General features: G+C 36.9%; 2 protein-coding genes across 7 annotated transcripts in view; one reads left to right on the forward strand and one right to left on the reverse strand.

The window, feature by feature from the left end:
- Nucleotides 1-27: 27 nt before the first annotated feature.
- On the forward strand, nucleotides 28-3740 carry Polr2B (RNA polymerase II subunit RpII140). Its single transcript, XM_085956049.1, has one exon. The coding sequence runs from the start codon at nucleotides 151-153 to the stop codon at nucleotides 3679-3681; it is 3531 nt and encodes a 1176-aa protein (XP_085812175.1). The 5' UTR covers nucleotides 28-150; the 3' UTR covers nucleotides 3682-3740.
- Nucleotides 3741-9107: 5367 nt separating this feature from the next.
- Nucleotides 9108-19713, reverse strand: part of Piezo (piezo type mechanosensitive ion channel component) — a 152302-nt gene continuing 141696 nt past the window's right edge. For all 6 annotated transcript variants that reach the window (XM_085956047.1, XM_085956045.1, XM_085956044.1 and 3 more), the window contains 15 exons: nucleotides 18825-18941; nucleotides 18575-18741; nucleotides 18332-18493; nucleotides 17872-18240; nucleotides 17639-17786; nucleotides 17325-17539; nucleotides 16884-17042; nucleotides 16637-16763; nucleotides 16294-16541; nucleotides 15473-15654; nucleotides 15173-15350; nucleotides 13645-13736; nucleotides 13291-13510; nucleotides 12371-12512; nucleotides 9108-10117 (listed from right to left, as the gene is read on the reverse strand). In XM_085956047.1, the coding sequence (XP_085812173.1) occupies nucleotides 9974-10117; nucleotides 12371-12512; nucleotides 13291-13510; nucleotides 13645-13736; nucleotides 15173-15350; nucleotides 15473-15654; nucleotides 16294-16541; nucleotides 16637-16763; nucleotides 16884-17042; nucleotides 17325-17539; nucleotides 17639-17786; nucleotides 17872-18240; nucleotides 18332-18493; nucleotides 18575-18741; nucleotides 18825-18941 (2670 nt within the window). In that variant the 3' untranslated portion in view covers nucleotides 9108-9973. The remainder of the gene's footprint in view (nucleotides 10118-12370; nucleotides 12513-13290; nucleotides 13511-13644; nucleotides 13737-15172; nucleotides 15351-15472; nucleotides 15655-16293; nucleotides 16542-16636; nucleotides 16764-16883; nucleotides 17043-17324; nucleotides 17540-17638; nucleotides 17787-17871; nucleotides 18241-18331; nucleotides 18494-18574; nucleotides 18742-18824; nucleotides 18942-19713) is intronic.

The raw sequence follows: 19713 nt of genomic DNA on the forward strand, positions 1-19713 counted from the left end.
TTTTGTTGTCTATGTTAATTTAATAGTCTATGAAATCGAGAAAACCGAGTACTGAAGTGTGACGCTGTTGGATCGAACGCGAGGAAAAAGCAAAATATTATTGAATTTTAGAACACTTATGCACTCTTATATGTTAGAATAAAAATCACGATGTATGATAGAGAAGATGATCAATACGAAGAGGAGGATGCGGAAGAGATCTCATCAGAACTCTGGCAAGAGGCCTGTTGGATTGTCATCAATGCGTATTTTGACGAAAAAGGTCTTGTCAGACAGCAATTGGATAGCTTTGATGAATTTATACAAATGTCAGTGCAAAGAATTGTGGAAGATTCTCCCCAAATTGACCTCCAGGCTGAAGCTCAACACGCCTCGGGAGAGATCGAAACACCTCCCAGATACTTACTCAAGTTTGAGCAAATTTATCTGTCGAAGCCGACCCATTGGGAAAAAGACGGCGCTCCGTCGCCGATGATGCCCAACGAAGCTAGGCTGAGAAATTTAACGTACTCCGCACCGCTGTACGTGGATATCACCAAGACTATAGTAAAAGAAGGAGAAGACCCGGTGGAAACTCAGCACCAAAAAACCTTCATCGGTAAAATTCCTATAATGCTACGTTCCACTTATTGCCTCTTGAGCGGCTTAACGGATCGCGATTTGACAGAATTGAACGAGTGCCCTCTCGATCCCGGAGGTTATTTCATCATCAACGGTTCCGAAAAAGTACTTATCGCACAAGAGAAAATGGCCACCAATACCGTATACGTATTTAGCATGAAAGACGGAAAATTTGCTTACAAAGCCGAAATCAGATCCTGCTTGGAGCACAGCTCCCGACCCACGTCAACGTTGTGGGTGAACATGATGGCCAGGGGCGGCCAGAGCATAAAGAAGTCCGCCATTGGTCAGCGGATCATCGCCATCGTCCCTTACATCAAGCAGGAGATTCCTATCATGATAGTGTTTAGGGCGCTCGGGTTCGTCGCTGACCGCGATATTCTCGAGCACATCATATACGATTTCGACGATCCTGAAATGATGGAAATGGTGAAACCCTCCCTGGATGAGGCTTTCGTCATCCAGGAGCAAAACGTTGCTTTAAATTTTATTGGTGCGAGGGGAGCACGTCCTGGAGTCACCAAGGAGAAGAGAATTAAATACGCGAGAGAAATTCTGCAGAAGGAAATGCTGCCCCATGTGGGGGTGTCAGATTTCTGTGAAACGAAAAAGGCATATTTCCTCGGATATATGGTCCACCGGCTCTTGCTGGCTGCCCTTGGTCGCCGAGAGTTGGATGACAGAGATCACTACGGCAACAAGCGGCTCGATTTGGCCGGCCCTCTGCTCGCCTTCCTGTTCAGAGGCCTCTTCAAAAATCTGATGAAGGAAGTCCGCATGTACGCTCAAAAGTTTATCGACCGTGGAAAAGATTTCAATCTGGAGCTTGCGATAAAGACAAAAATCATCACTGACGGTCTGCGGTACTCGTTGGCCACAGGAAATTGGGGAGATCAAAAGAAGGCCCATCAGGCCAGAGCCGGAGTGTCTCAAGTGTTGAACAGGCTGACTTTCGCATCGACATTGTCTCATTTGCGCCGCGTCAATTCGCCCATCGGCAGAGATGGAAAGCTCGCTAAGCCTAGGCAGCTGCACAACACTCTCTGGGGAATGATCTGTCCCGCCGAGACCCCTGAGGGGGCTGCCGTCGGTCTCGTCAAGAATTTAGCCCTGATGGCCTACATATCTGTCGGTAGTCAGCCTTCGCCCATTCTCGAGTTCTTGGAGGAGTGGTCCATGGAGAACCTGGAAGAGATAGCGCCGTCCGCCATTGCCGACGCCACAAAAATTTTCGTTAACGGGTGTTGGGTTGGAATACATCGTGATCCTGAGCAGCTCATGGCCACCTTACGCAAACTGAGAAGGCAGATGGACATCATCGTGTCGGAAGTGAGCATGATCCGAGACATTCGAGACCGGGAAATCAGAATTTACACCGATGCCGGAAGAATTTGTCGTCCTCTTCTCATCGTTGAGAACGGAAACCTTCTGCTGAAGAAAAGGCATGTCGACATGCTGAAGGAGCGTGACTATAACAATTATGGGTGGCAGGTGCTCGTCTCCAATGGTGTGGTGGAGTACATCGACACCCTCGAGGAGGAGACAGTGATGATAGCCATGAGCCCCGATGACCTGAGACAGGAAAAGGAGTACGCATACTGCACCACTTACACTCACTGCGAGATCCATCCCGCCATGATTCTCGGAGTGTGTGCTTCCATTATTCCATTCCCCGATCACAACCAGAGCCCGAGGAACACTTACCAGAGCGCTATGGGAAAACAGGCCATGGGCGTCTATATCACCAACTTCCATGTCAGGATGGACACTCTCGCTCATGTTTTGTATTACCCGCATAAGCCTCTCGTCACGACCCGGTCCATGGAGTACCTTCGGTTCCGAGAGCTACCTGCCGGTATCAACTCCATAGTTGCCATTCTCTGTTACACGGGATACAATCAGGAGGACAGTGTCATCCTGAACGCATCTGCCGTGGAAAGGGGATTCTTCCGATCAGTGTTCTACCGCTCCTATAAAGATTCAGAATCAAAGCGGATTGGTGACCAGGAGGAGCAGTTCGAGAAGCCCACTCGGGCCACCTGCCAAGGGATGCGAAACGCCCTCTATGACAAGCTGGATGATGACGGCATTATCGCCCCTGGCATCAGGGTCTCCGGGGATGACGTTGTCATTGGAAAGACCATAACTCTTCCCGAGAATGACGACGAGCTTGATGGGACGACCAAGAGATACACCAAGCGGGACTCCTCCACCTTCCTCAGGAACAGTGAAACCGGAATCGTGGACCAGGTGATGCTGACCCTGAACAGTGAAGGCTACAAATTTTGCAAGATCAGAGTACGATCCGTCCGCATCCCTCAGATCGGTGACAAGTTCGCTTCCCGCCACGGTCAGAAGGGAACCTGCGGAATACAGTATCGGCAGGAGGACATGCCGTTCACCTGCGAAGGGCTCACTCCTGACATTATCATTAACCCTCACGCCATCCCGTCTCGTATGACCATTGGCCATTTGATCGAGTGCATCCAGGGGAAAGTGTCCTCCAACAAGGGAGAGATCGGTGACGCGACCCCGTTCAATGATGCCGTCAATGTGCAAAAGATTTCAACGCTCTTGCAAGAGTATGGTTACCATTTGAGAGGAAACGAGGTTATGTTTAACGGACACACTGGCCGCAAGATCAATGCGCAGGTGTTCTTGGGCCCCACCTACTATCAGAGGCTTAAGCACATGGTGGATGACAAAATCCACTCTCGCGCCAGGGGTCCCGTTCAGATTCTGGTGAGACAACCTATGGAAGGAAGGGCCAGGGATGGAGGCCTGCGTTTCGGTGAGATGGAGAGAGACTGTCAGATTGCTCATGGTGCGGCGCAGTTCCTTCGAGAGCGTCTGTTTGAAGTGTCGGATCCTTACAGGATACATATTTGCAACTTCTGCGGATTAATAGCCATTGCCAATTTGCGTAATAACACATTTGAATGCAAGGGTTGTAAAAATAAAACTCAAATATCCCAGGTGCGCCTGCCTTACGCTGCCAAACTCCTGTTCCAAGAGTTGATGTCCATGAATATTGCTCCTCGACTGATGGTGGTTAATTGATTTAAGGAAATGATTTTGTTTGTTCTGTTTTATAAAGTAATAAATAACTTAAATTTTAATTATTGCATTTTCTTTTTGTTCAAAATTTCATGTTTCCCCATGGCACATTTACTTCCTAAGAGGTCAGCCGAGATGGCGCGATTTGACTTGTGTGCTTCCGAGGTACAGGTGACCTTATTGAGCTGTACGCGTGCACTTGCGGCGTATCACCCCTCACAAGCGCTCGAGTATACGAGAGTCAAGGTACTGTGGTGACAATAATTGCTGATAGTTGTAACAATTATTGTTGCACATACAAAATTTTGAAAACACTCAGTAGGGAATCCAATCCCGGGATCCCGAATCCCGGACAATTTTGGATACCTATGAATCCCGGGATTAGTAAACATAATCCTGAAACCTCCGGGATAGATTTTTTATCAATCACAATCAATTAGAAGGTATGTGTACAAAATTAGATGTCACAGGGGAGTCGTCGGACGCTCACAGAAAATAAATAACCATTTTTTGTTGTCATTTGCAATCGTAAGAACATCAGAAAAATAATAAATTCGTTCATTTAACCAGCTAGACGCTACTGACATTCTGGCACACGTCTAACCGCTAGTGCCACAGACGTGCAGGAAAGCAGACAGTTGTTTCTACGCCGAATTTTATGAATGTTATCTTTTCTTAAATAAATAAAAAAGAACTGCTTTGCTTTCACATTATTTTCTATATTACAATATTATTAATATTAAACCCATGTATTTCCAAGATTGAACACACAATATTAACATTAAATGTCTTAAATAGTATAAATTATACTAAACATTTTTTACCGATTTTATCAATGCTATTTTGTATGAATAAAAAAAATATTAACTATCAAAAAGAACGCCAATCCCGGGATTAGATAAAATTATCCTATAATTACTTTTTAAGGGCTTAAGAATAACTTGATTCAAAATATGACCAGTAATATTAAAATTATTAAGAATTGATATTATTAGGGTACTTCAATGAATCAATAAAAATTCTAAGATCGGTTGCCTATTAACAAAATAATTTAATTTAATGGATGTGATAACTAGTAGCTATTAATTGTCTCTAGCAAAAAATAAAACATTTTTTATTAATGTTTTTTTTTATTGTTCTATTATCCCAGTAAAACTTTATTTTGGTTGGTAATTTACTTTCATCTGTACCCGGGAGGCATAGGACATCATGTCCATTTTTGCCAAAAATGACTTTTCAACAGAGGAATACTTAAGTTTTTTTCCTCTATCTAGGGGTATATAACAGTACTCCAATTCGGTATATTAACAGAAATAGTAGTGTATAAAACAACACTATATCCATTTTCATTCCGGAGCATATAACACTATGTGGACATGTAGTTATATGCCTTTAATTATTTATTTTTCCAATGACATATCCACATATCGTTGTATGCCTCTAAGAACTTTTTCACTTTTAATCAATGGTAACTGATATTGGATGATTATTGAGTGTCAATTTCACTAAATATAGCAGCTACTTTCATATAAAAGACCCATATTTTTGTAATTTAGTATTATTGGTGTGGGAACTATATTTTTATAGTTAGTCGTTTATAAGGAAATAATGAGTTCGCGTGCAAAATGGATAATGTTGTTGGCGTCAACATCAGCTCAAAATCCTAGAGAATGTCTACCACGAGGTAAATATTCACACCTACATTAATTATGAACCTATCTACAGTAAATATGCTCTGTGAAATGATATATTTTTAAGTAAGTACTGAAGTGTTAGAATGAGTTGTTTGGTTTAAATTTATAGTCATATAATTTCACACAAGTTTATTCTCCATAGTTTACATGTTATTATTACCACCAATTATTATTTTATTACAATAACGATTAGGGAACATTTGAATGATTTTGCAATAGAGGGAAATACATGCAGAGAGCTTCGATTAATCTTCGATCAACAGCTTGTTGAAGAAGAGATGTCACGGAGAGTTGTTGCTTTCGAGATGTGGCTGAATAGATGCAATCTCAAAATTCCTTAGACTGACCGGGTGACATATGTTGAAGTTCTCAATCGAATGGAAAAGGACCAATAAGTTCTGCGTAGTATCAAAACTAGGAAACTACAGTACCTCGGCCATTTTATCAGAGGACAAAAGTACAACATTCCCCAGCTTGTCATTCAAGGAAGAACAATGGTAAGCGTAGCAGAGGATGACACCGCATTTCATGGCTTAAGAACCTCCGTGATTGGTACGAGTGCAGCTCCACTGAACTGTTCCGGGTAGCAGATGACAAAGTAAATATCGCCTTGATGGTGGCTGACCTCCGCTAGGGCATGGTATAAAAAGAAGAAAATACCCTTTGCATAACATACAAGACTAAACAAGTAATCATCGATATTGTCATACTCCACACCCATTAATAATAAAAAAGTATAATGGTATAGTGTCCTATTCGACAACTCATTCGAGGGCATTCTGGAGATAATCGACATGTTGCATGACAACTCGTCTCGCATTGGTTTGAAAATCAACACAAAGAAAACCTGCAACAGCACCTGTCCTGATCCAGATTTCCCTCTGATTAGCGACAGGAAAAATATCGAGAGCGTCGACAGCTTTAAATACCTGAGGGGTACACATCACGGGAGATGGCATTTTGGAGAGAGTGCTCGCGCTCGCTACCCGAATGGGAATGGCTGTAGCAACATTCAACTCGATGCGGAATGTCTGGGACTCACGATTGTAGTCGGTCAAAACCAAATGCCGCCTATTCGACGCTTGCATTCTGACGGTGCTGCTTTACGGTAGCGAATCATGGCACCTTACGAAGGTTCAGAGCAACCTTATTCTGAGCTTCGAAAACAGATACCAGAAACAGATTGCGACGGATACTTGGTGTGCAGGTGTGCTGTAGTATGACTTTAGGAGCAACGAGTAGATACGAGAGCGCACCAATCATCACGCTGAGAGTGAAAAGGCGGCGTTGGACCTGGCTCGGCCACGTGCTGCGGATGCCAGAAGAGAATTTCAACCGGGCTTGCCTGGTCTTCAAGGCAACCGGATTCCGGCGTCCTGGAAGGCCGCTAAATACCATGTATAGTGTATATGGCGGCGCTGCGGGATGCTGGTTTGACCTGGAACGATACAAAATGACTGGCGAGCGACTCTTGGAGGCGCCACGTGGTGTCCATATGCTCCAGCTAAGAGGCGGATATGGCCGAAGAAGAAGCCTTCATATGGTCATGATTTTTATAAAAAATTAAAACATGGGGCCAATTCTCATGATTATCCTGAATGTGACATTCCTGATGACAATGAATCATTTTAACTCTTTGGTGGAATATTGTAAATATTTTTTTTTATTTCAGAAGTACAATAAAATTATATTTCGTTTACTATATTATTCTTAAATTCCTCCATCATGTCCAATATTTCTACAATGTTATGTATACTTAGAGGGACAGGACATCATGTCCATTATAAATTGTTTTATACATTTTTTTTAAATTTTTCATTTCTTAACATCTTCGTAGGTTTAATTGAACAAATAAATAAAATAAAAAGTTAAACAAATGCGTTTTATTTCAAAAACATATTAAAAAAACACAAAAAAAATCGTTTTTATGCTCTCCTGTAAAGTTGTCAAAATGGACATGATGTCCTATGCCTCCGGGGTACACATATAATTTATTGATTTGTCACATTCGCGGACACGACATCTATAGACATCGTTTTTTAAGTGTGATATGACAAAACGTCTATAGACGTCCTGTACTATACAACGTAATACGACACGACGGGTATATTTTGGATTAAAACACTATGTTCCCTATCTACTTGTCGTCGCTGTAGGATTGGTTTGTCGAATAGACCAAATGTTCAGGAGACGAAAAACAAATTTCATAATCCTATATTTAAATACATGGAGATATCATACATTTACAGCATATGAATGATGTATTCATTACCATTACAAAGTAATTTAAAGAAAAGGATGGTTCTGGTCCATTTAGATACAAAAAAACATTCTGCATTAAAAGGTCGATTTCGACAAAAACGGATATTCGACAAACCAATCCTATAGCGATGTTGTGTCACGGTGTGAAGATATTTCCATCAGATAGTGTCGTATCTTAAGACTTATCTCATTTCTATATATCTACATTGAAAATTTAAAAAAATTTATTTGTCATAATATCACCAACATGTTTTAGCTAATATGTGTCTGCGAATGTGTTAAAAACGATAGATCGTGTTTAAAATCGTATGAATACGTTAGCTAGTATCCAACAAAATAACTATTCAAAAAGTCTGTTTATTTAAATTATAATTTAATTTTATTTTGAAACCGATCAACATCAAGATAATATTTTTTTTTAGGCCAATAATTATTATAAAGCAAACATTATTCGTAGAATGTTTAACACATTTGAATGGTCAAAGACATAGCTTATAATCAGTATCTTCAGAATTATCTTAAAATGTGTAAATCTTGCCCATTTTTTGAATAATAAAATGCCTAATTCTTGTCAAATTTGGGAACACAGAGATTATCAATATAATTTTTTATCGTAAATATTTTACTATAATAATGTCGAGATAAATTTTACCAATGGTTTTATAAATGCTTTTAAAAATTAATAAATATAAAAAATCTTAACATGCACATGGATGTACTGAAATATGACTATATTCTAAAACATTAGATCGAGAGGTTTAAAAGAATACTATTTTATATGATAAAAATACTTTATGCAGTCATCAAATGTTTAAAATAAATATAAAGGATAATAAGGCTTCAAAATTATATAAATAGATTATCTACAACGTTTAAGGAATGTCCAGGATCATGCTTTGAAAATAGCATAAAACCTCCATTTTGACCTACGCGGCGCACGTCCCCTCTTAAGCGAATTTCAGACGAACTGGTGATGAATTTCCTATTATATATTTTATTAGCTAAACTTTATCATAATTTTAAAAAACTCACAAAATTAATATAAAAATTAGAAAGTAATCAAATAAATGTGTAATGAGGACGTAGTCAGTAAAACTGGACAACGCTAATATTAGATAAAGATAAGCGATCCGTTGACCAATCACGTATTAGAGGGGGCGGTATCCGTATAACAACCCTCGGTGTCGTTTGGGCCACACATTTGAAAAACCAATACCGAATGATTGTTTTGTACCGTGGTTTCTTGGACATTTTTGAAAGTCTGTTTTTTAATGATTTCAATGTGTTTCAAAAAGTCAAATTCGCCAAAAATGGAGCTTCACAAAACCAATACTAGAATGACGATAGTCAAATATTTTTATAAATAAAAAGTTAAACCAAACACCCCTTCATTTCCTTCATGTACCACAGTTTAGAAACATTGCGCCCGACGGCAACGCGTCAAGAAGCGGTTTAAAGAAAACAAATATATTTGTACAATTTCATTTTATTAGTATAAATAAATGCACTTACAACAAAGGAATTACAAAATTAAAAATTCTATATTTATAGAGGTAGATATTATAAATTTATTTTGTATTCAACAATACATCTTTACACTTAACATGATATCCTTTTATCCTTTCTCTAGCTCGGCAATAAATGCATGGGTGACCGTGGCAAAGAATTTAAGAACATTTTACATATAGAATATTTACCTATGGGTGATATCAAATTGTATATTTCATAGAAGTAGTATGATAACGAATATATTAAAATATATAAGTACTATAAGAGGTGTGGCACATATAAATATACAGAATTATAATATCTAACATTTTTTATACTATTTGTGCACATAGTATTTATTATAGGAAGTAAATTGGTATGGATACATTTATACAAAATAATTATCATCAGTACGTGAAAGACAATGAAGATATCCAAATAAATATTTTGCATACTTTTTATAATATAAAATAAATAAATTTAAAAGATGACAGCATGTATGTATCAAAAATGTGATTAAAACTATGTCATGAGACGTAATTGTGCATTAAAAGTATCAAAGGTAATAAATGTATTAGACATAGCACACAACAAAATATGTAGTTATTTTGTTTAAGATGACGTTTTTGAAAATCAATGTTCAAAGTTTATATTTGAGTATATTTTAAATACTTATATGTCAGAATATAAGATTAAAATGTCAGGTTTCGTGAGCTCAACCATAGACGTACCGCACTTTTCACATGTAAAAACATAGCACAAGCTCTGTGATGTTTTCATAACGCACGCGGGATGAGTTCAGGAATCGGATGATGGCATCCGCATCTTGAAAATCAACAGATTGTGTATAATTAACTCTGCGCTTGCTCGTTATTGTCATCCGGTTCTTCATCTTTGGGTCGGGTCCATTTAATCATCGTTTCTGGAGATCTGTAGAGGAAGACTAGCTTGGCAAATAGATCCTCTTCAAGACACAGTTCACCAGATTCCCTTACCTATAACAGAAAAAAAGCAATTAATAGTTGATTACACATTGGTAATGATCAATATATTATATGAAATATATGAAAATTGTGATTTAACTCTTTATAAATTCATTTTCTGACTAGGTGAGAAAATTATATCCATTCTATTAGTTGGTTTGAACCCGGAAGTGACAGCGAGTTAGCTTAATATTTGTATATACAGGAGGACCTCGACTTTCGCACATAATTGGTTCCTGAAAAGGTGTGCGAATGTTGAATGTTCAAAAGTAGAGGGAAGTAAAAAAAAATTAAATTGTGTGTAGGTATTTTGAAATATTTATTTATCAAGTAAATATAAGATGTTTAAGAGACATGTTTAAGTGGGGTTTGCGGGTGTTTCCCTTAAAAAGTTATCAAGAGTTAACTGTTTGCCACTCTTCTTTTTCTTATTTTAAATAAAATATTTTAAATGGTTAATCATTAACTTTACAATATTGCTTAACTGCTGGCACGAAATGTAAAGTGAATCAATCTTTTAATATTAACGCAGTAAACCCAGGCTTTTTTATTTGATTACTGGAAGCAATTCTTTATCATTCCCTTTCAATGCTCTGGTATTTTCTGGTTGATAAATTAACATTGGCATCAATTTTAAATCACCAGCCAAGTTTCCACCAAGAAGCAATGTCAATCGGTGTTTAGAAGGTTTATGCCCAGGGGCAACTGATTCTTCCTTAGATAAGAATGTACGACTAGGCATTTTTTTCCAAAATAAACCTGTGTCATCTACATTAAATATTTGGCTAGAGGAATATTCTCCATCTTCAATAATTTTGGATAATGAGGAAATAAATTCTTTTGCAGCATCTTTATCCGCATCAGCCGATTCTCCAGTGAATTTAATATAAACCAACCGTTACTTGCTTGAAAAATCGTGTTACAATCTTCTTTTAATCTAGCCTTCCAATCTTTGTGCATACTAAGAGCCTTCGCTTGAATAATTGAAATGGTCGTCGATCCATGATGACAAATATTTTTCCATTTCATCCATAACTATGTCGTGTCTTTTGGAAACAACCTTTAAAGATATATTTCCACAATTTTGAACGTATTCCTTAATTTTATTTTTATTTTTCAAAATTGAACATATCGTAGTAGACCTGTTTGTATCATACGAACGTCTGATTGAAGCAAAAGATTCACCGCATCAGAACGTCATGTGAAGTTTATAAGTCCTTGATTTCTCTTTGTTCGTATCAACACTGCAGTTTTTCTGTTTCTCACTCTTGTTTATAAATCTTTAAGGTGAAATATTTCAAATGAATCAAATTAGCAAAACGCACAAGCCTGCATGTGCTCCTGCGCAAGACTAAACCTATCCTAGCTAGCTCACAAGCAAAGTGACGGGTGCGAGCAGGATGCAAGTGATGCAAGAAATGCACTTGCTTGTGAGTGAGCGGGAGGGGAATATCTTTACCCCAAAGCGCGATGTTTTAAAAAAAACAATTTTTTTTAAATGTGCGAAAGTTGAGGTCCGCCTGTACTGTCAAACTATGGTCAAGTTAACTCACGATTTTTTGTCAATGTCATGTATATTAAATTTTCTATCTGTTCGTGTACATTTTCATAACAATATTTATCATTTTACTGTCGGCTTATAGCGTTGTGGTTCCCAGGTTCGAATCCTGGGTCTGACAAGTACACATATTGTTTTTCAATTTGTGTACGAGTATGGACCTAATAGGTTGAGCATGTGGCTGACATCCATTTCTCGTAAAAACAAAATCTGTTAATACAAACCTCCACTCTGTGGAGGCCCATATGATCTTATTAGGATCGGACATGGTCGGAAATGAAAAAAATGTTATATAATTTTATGGTTTATTTTTTCATTAACAAAAATGTAAAATAGAAACTGGGAAAAATTTCATATGATTTCACCGAACCCGGGCCGGGGTAAGGATTGAGAATACTAATCACGAAACTGCAATCATTTCATTCGATATTATTTAATGACCTACAGGAAAAGTATTTTTTTTTTTTAAATGGTTTCCAAGTAGGTATTTTTCTTGTCTTGACAATGGTGTTATTACTGAAATAGCAATCAACTTAAAAAAACACCTGTAGAATTTATTTAATGCAGTTTATGATACTATCATTTTGTTTATTGTTTCGATACCGTGAACCGAGAGTTTAAAAATGGACGTGCTGTCACTACTGCATCGCGGGCACGTTATCAAAATACTGATGATTTTTGTGCTACTGAAATAAGCTTCATCTTACCAAATAAATATCCAGGCAAAGCTGTAGAACTCTGTCAACATTTGGCAAGTCATCAAACATGATCTTGAAGCAAATGTCGGCGAAGAAGCCTCGCAGCAGTCGAGATGCGACAAACACAAACGTGGTGTACAATCCAATAATGCTGTGGAACAAGAAAAAAAATGGTATTATATTAATGCATTGCCTGCCAAGTATTTCATAAATATTCTTTGATGACTGTGGATGCATCAAGCATTAGATATCACTGCTGTTCACTTAGCCTATTTTGTCCTTACTGATCAGACACATTAACACCCAAAAGGTCATCAAAAGTTTCAATATACATATCGACACAATTTGCAACTTAACATGACAAAGAATTTTATTGGTTCTATCATTATTATTATTCACTAACTACCATACCAAAAAACAAGATGTAACTTCATCATGAAATAACATCTTGCTAATCTTTGGGATGCCGAGAATGATATTCTAAATAATCAAACTAAATATCCCTTTCGTCCCTTTTGGCTTAAAAACTTAAGAGTCGTTTATGTCAAAAAAGTATATACATGATTATATTATAATAATAGTCTCGTCTAGAAATCTACAAAAATTTTGGTTACTTCATTCAAATATACTGAGTGTATCCGACTGACTGTACAGAGAGAGCATGGGATAGAGATTCTGGAGGACAGTTGAGCAGTCGGCCATGGATCTAAATGGTCTGTAGCGCTAGCTTAAGTGAGCTTTACTATAATTAGTTAATACATATTTTTTAAATCTATTTAATCAGAAAGTTTTTCTGGCAGTTAGATAATTCATGAGTAATTTCTTAGAATTTGTCATTTGATCCGTCAATGCATAAAGTGGCACAAATAATACCACATGACAATAATTATTAATAAGAAATGAATTAAAATCAGAATAGTATTCCTTACCCACTACCGGAAATAAAGTTGAGTGTTTTGGGGAAGAGCTTATCATTGAACGTATACATCACGAGTTGGGCGCAATTAACAAACGGTAGATGCTTGAGGGTCTTCCTATAATTCTCATCGTCGCATAGTTCCTTCACCTCCCACCACATGACGCCCCCTGTTTCTGTTCCGCCGTGCGTCAGTTTGAGTGAAACACTGCGGTACATTGAATCGTCGGTGGCTAAAATATGTAAAAACATACAATATGAGAATAAAGCAAAGAGTTTGCAATGTAACACTGTAAATATAAATTTGAAAAGATGTAAAATTGAGCATGATTTTGAGATGTGGAATGAATGTATATTTTATACTCACTCGGTAGGGTTTCCATGAGTTGATGAACGGCTTTGGCAGTTCCCTTGTTGAATACTTTTATGAATTTAGGCAGAATAGTTTTCACCACAAGCCTAGAAATTAAATGTCAATAAAATTAGTGTACACTACAATGATTCAGACTCATTGGACATGGAATACTAGTAGATGCCAATAATGCTTCAAATACATCATGATCACATTATGTGCTATCCACAGTAAGCTGCCGCTACGGGAGAGAAGTGTGTGAATTAAAATGTCGTTTTTCTTGGTATTTAAAATATCATCAGACTGATGCTCCCATCCTGTAGCACATTTTGAACTTTTAAACGAACATTGTCAGTTAGCAAAATCTGCCGAAATTGCCAGAACAACAATGAGGACACCTCACGCGTCACTACGACTTAGCGACACTACATCGGCAACCGCATGACTCAATGAACTTTTTTATTATTTTCTACATGCCTACACATTTTCGACTCACGTCAAAATCGCAACTTCTTCGTTTTTAGTGGTTTTCTCCGTGGATTTTCTATTAAATTATTATATATGTCTGGTGTTTACATCTATTATCTATAGTCTAATGGTTGGGTTCTGTTCAAAATATTATCTATGGATGCAATATCGTAATTAATTTTAACATATATGCAGACATAGAAACTGTTAAAATTAATTGAAATTAGCATGAATAATAATTCAAAATACTAATACGTTAGTGTTGGCATTCTCCGTCATTGAATTTATAGAGATAGTGATCATTCAAAATATTCTGTGGAATGGCGAAGCCATAGACTAAATTTGTTGCCATGCTAGCACGTGATGTGATCATATGTAATCGCCGTAATTAGAATAACTTTTTTTCGCAAAATCTTACAAAGATAATATGATAAAAATCTTTTTTATCATATTATCTTCGATTAATATTATTTCTATTGATTGTAGTATATTTTTGTATTTAGAAACTGTCAATTTCATCAAGTTATATTAATTGTCCACGAAAAAGATATTTTCGACAAAAACTAATGTAACTAATACCAAATCCCCGGATTCTCCATTTTAGGATCATGAAATCGTCTAGGATTTCACAATTGAAATCCCACTGTAAATGTACCAAATTAAAGGTTCGTTAGTTTGGGTAGGAAACAAAAAGAAATTGGATGGGGCACCGGACGAGACCATACCAAAGATGACTATATTCAGGCCGCGGCACTCAATTGCGAGTTACAATGGTAGTGCTAGTTACTGATTATCTTCGAATGCAAATGGGTAATCTGTTCGCTGTAAAAGAAGATTTTTGATTGCAAATATGCAATATGAAAAATCGTAAAAAAGTTACCATTTATTTAATACTACGATTGAAGTTCACAGTTTTGTGCTAAGGCCTGACACTATAGCGGGACTTGGACAATATGATACAACAGGCACGACTAAACATTGTCTGTGAAAGAGAGCATAGAGACGCATTAGACCCGTCTACTTCCTGTCTACAACATAAGGAATACTAGGTCAATCAATGTAAAATAATCCTTACCATTCGGATACATTCTTTCCTTGTAACATGTTAATTAAAATGTCTCTTTGAGGATTTCTCGACCCATTAACGAAAGGTTCCAAGGCGACATCTACCTCTTCCTCAATAGTGGGAGGATTGTCTTTACTGTTTGTTTTGTGTGATATGATGTAAGAAAACTTTATATTCAGTGAGTCATCTGTAAATAAAACATGATTTAAAAAATAATAAAACATGAGAAGCAATTTATACAGTTGATTCGAGTGTTGAACACTTTTCTATTGTTTGATATAAAAAAATATGTACATATATTTTACTCACTGGAAGCCACATCCGCGCGTAGCCTGTCTATGTCCGGTGGAGATATGCCCCAAATATTTGTCGAGTTGCCGTTCAGTATCACAGCTGCTACATCGTCGAAAACGTAGTTCGAAAAAAACGTTTGAGCAATTCGATCTTTCTTGTACACGTAGTTCAACATGTCCCATTGACGTTCGGTAAATCTGAGAGGAATTAAAAAATATTTTTATATTCAAAGCAATGAAAAACGTACAAACAAAAGTAAATTGACAAAATAAAGAGGTATCTTCATATACTTAAGAGTAGTAGTCATGCAAAATATTTTGTAGTACTTTTTGCACAAACTTTAAACAGATTGATTAACTAAGCTAGTTAAATCTGCACGGATAATTAGTTGAGAGTAATATTAATATGTACATAATAATACATATTACTTTTAATCTTACATTAATTTTGATACATTAAATCTTTTACAGGCATGTTTTAGTAAAACGCTAAATATGCTCAAGTAACTGAGATGTTCATCATCAAAAACCAATAACTCCACATTTCAATATTAATGTGGTAAATAACATTTTTGGATGTCACGCGTAATTGGTTGGTTTTAACATAACTAACTTTTTTTCATCGTATTTTATTTCCAAATTAGAAAAATATGTAAATTTCTATCAATTAACTGATAACATAAAATTGAACATATCAACATTTTATTTATAATATCATTTTTAAATAATCGGTTTTTGTCACATTTTAAATTTTGTTAGATTTTAGTGATATGTGTGACTTATCGGTTTTTGAAAATAGATGCCTCAATTAATTGGTTAATTTGTTATAATATTTACAATTCGATATTGTTGGTCTGCGCAGACATGGTGTAGATGGGCAGATAGGGACCCATTCGTAATTTAACAGTCACGTCAAACGGAGGGTTCGGTTCGCCGACAGTGTTGCCAAAAGCGAACAGCACCAGCGGAAACCAGATAATGGCGATGATGAACGCCAGCACCGATCCGCCCATAAGGTATTTTGCCACCGGTTTCTTCTTTTCACCTCTCGGCTGAGGATATTCGCTTTCAACATGGCGGGAACACTGTAAAGTGTAAATGATAAAAATCAATATTTAAAAATCTATATGAAAATTTTATTTCTATAACAGTCGATGTTAAATGATTATGTATTATTCACCTTCAACTGGAATATATTTGCAAAAATGTCTTCCATTTTAAGCCAATCCATGAGAGTCATCGAAGTGTCAGTCCAAATCCAATCCATCAAAGCTCTCAGCTCGAACAAAAACGGTATAAGCATAAACCTTAAATGAAATAGGACATCAATCAAAATACTATTATCATTGATAATTAACATAAAATTTAGTGCGCACTAAAATGTAACACAATATGGAGATTACATCAGGAAGAACAATAATACATACCCTTTAAATAGAAACATGTTGACGTAATTGTAGCCTTTACAGAGGAAGTTGCCGAGAATCCGAGAAGGGTAGCCACACCTGATCTGGTAAGCGGACAGCAGCAGGTAGATACATTTCACCATGTACCACAGGGGAGGTGGCATGAGAGCATTGAAACTCCTGAATAAACAGAATAATATTATATGGATGAGAAAATATTACGATTTACATAAAATAGCTGTCATGCTAAAAATCTATATCGACAGTTAAACCAACAGGCAACCAAGAGAGCAAGAATTTTATTCACTAATTACTGTGCCAAGTAACTTTAATATAGAATAAATCTTGCTGTCACACTTTTATTATGGTGTGGATGATATTAATTTTACCCTATAAATGACTCATTTTCACCATATGCCCTTTTGGCTTAGTACCTTCGATGTTGCTAAGATTTTTACTAACCTTTCAGTGACGGCAGGCAGAATGAAAAACATCCAAATGTGCACTCCGATGATTAGGCACAGTTGGAAGAGTATCTTTCCCAGAATAAATTTGCGCAAAAATAATGCGCGGTCGATGACAATCAGCCCAAACTGCAAGATGAGCATTACGAGGAACGGTATTGGCACTTTGTTATCTTCCAAGTAAGCTTGGACGCCACCATCGCCTTGTTGCGTCTGAAAATATTATAAATTAATAGTATCTAAATGAATTTGTGTTAATCGAGTTTGTTTTGACCTGCGAGACCTCCAACTATAATGAAATATTGTGATTACCCCGAATGCTGAAAAGCCGAAGATCACCACCATGAAATTGAAGAAGTCACACATAAACATGTAAGCGTACACGTCGGCTTTGACGCGAGATGTCGGGTCAAGAATGCGAGTGCAAAAGTTCTTGATGGGTTCACCGTATTTCAGAGTTCTGTAAATAGAAACAATACAATAATTTAAATACTCTTAGTAATTCTAATTAATCAAATTAATTACAAATGATATGCGATACTTACGATAGCTTAATAACTCCGGGGAAGCTCTTGTACGGATCATCCAAAACAGATACCCTGATGGCTCTCATAAATTCGTTTTTCTTCTCTAAATCATCATCAGGGTCGGTGGCAGGAACGAGAGCTTTTTCATCGTTCTCCACGTCATTCTCGCTCTGGTCGTTGACTTTATCGATTGATTTGGTGGAAGCTTCCGGAGATCCTTTACCCAAGTCTGAATTTTTGGGACTCGGTTTGGTGTCCGTTCTCTGTGAAGTTGATGAAGCCTTTCCGCTGGACGGTTCCCCGCTGTTTTCATCATCTCCCACCATAGAAAGACGAGTTTTAAGGCTGGATATGGTTTCTTCTTCAGCCCTTTTCGCTTCGAGTTTCCTGGAGGAATAGTAATATGAAAATATTAATAATAAATAAATATTTCCAGATTAAAAGTTTATCGATCAGCAAAATATAAAAGTGGTATTACTCAGCGTGCTGTTTGGCAAACATCTGGCCGATGCTTAATCCCTGTCCTTCTTTTATTTGAGTCAACTGACTCGGGGATATTGGATACGTTCCGTCTTCCATCACCTCCGCCGTCGGCGTAGTGCTGACAGTCTTCCACAGGCCGAGCGATATCAGCATGAACCTAAACAAAACATGAACATTATTCACTGTGAATATGTCAAGTAGCACGCTTTTATATAAACATACTATGGCATGGGCTTACCGATGGAAAAAGACAAGCAGGAGTAAGATGAGATCGTAGAGGGCGTAATTGTGCTTTCTCTCTACTCCGATGATTCGCGGAGCGCTGAAAGGCATGTTGCTGGTAATCACGTCTTGATTCCACGGAAGAATTTCGTATTGGAACATGCATTTTACCAACACGATAACCTGAAAATAAAACTCAGTTATTGAGGCAATAAAACAGTATCACGTGATATATGTATGCAAGGCAATGAACTTATAATACAAACCTCAGTATAGGCGATGATGGTGACCCAGAATGTTTTAGTGGGACGTGGAATTGATAGAGTTCCCCATAAAAATACCATCAACGGTAAAGGTAGTGATAAAATAGTTGCCGATTGTATCTGAAACAAAAACCGTCACATGCTTCAGATTGTCAAATAACATAAAAGATATTATCGAAGATATAGAATTGACCACGTATTTTAAAAATGGGTTCACTTTAGCAAACACCTTTAAAAATAGTAAGTTATATGTCATTGAAGAGGTCTATGGTATTTTATTTTTTACCACGTTTTTATTAGCTCGTATTCTTGTTTGTCCGGTACAGATTTTTTCTTGTGTGTCCAGTGCAAATTTTTTCTTGTTTGTCCAAGATTTGTATTGGACGATTGAAGATTTTTAACTAACTTCCTGACTAGCTAGACATTTGAAACTTTTGGCCATCTTTAAGCAGAATTGAATTAATTTTCAGTTAATTCTGTTTTGTATGTTTCGGAAAAAATTCCTTAAAAATAAAACAATATTATTGGTTGCTAAGGGGGTCCTAGCAACTAAATTATTAATATATATGTGCGTTACTATGGAAATCAATATGAAATGTCAAAATGACATTTCAGTATTCTATATTTATTCAGTATTTCTATCAAGTACAAAAAAAAGTATTTAATAATACATAGAATTGTCAAGTTTATATGATTCAACAGAAAATTTAAAAACGTGGTATATAAAAAGTTCTTTTTATCTTGTAATTATTGAAATTATATTGTTGAAAAATATTATTTATGGACATCATTATGTACAAACATGTGTTCAGTAAGACAAATTTTTCAAGTCACCATAATTCTGAAGTTTATAAAAGTAGAACGGGTCAGTTAAGCGTCGAAGTTGTCAGCG

The sequence above is a fragment of the Rhyacophila brunnea genome, unplaced genomic scaffold (assembly GCF_057557595.1).
Source record: "Rhyacophila brunnea isolate RB1 unplaced genomic scaffold, BYU_Rbru_1.0 scaffold_5, whole genome shotgun sequence".
NCBI lineage: Eukaryota > Metazoa > Arthropoda > Insecta > Trichoptera > Rhyacophilidae > Rhyacophila > Rhyacophila brunnea.

What these genes read in the sequence shown, in the direction of transcription:
- Polr2B (XM_085956049.1), top strand. Translation starts at nt 151, where the DNA reads ATGTATGATAGAGAAGATGATCAATACGAAGAGGAGGATGCGGAAGAG.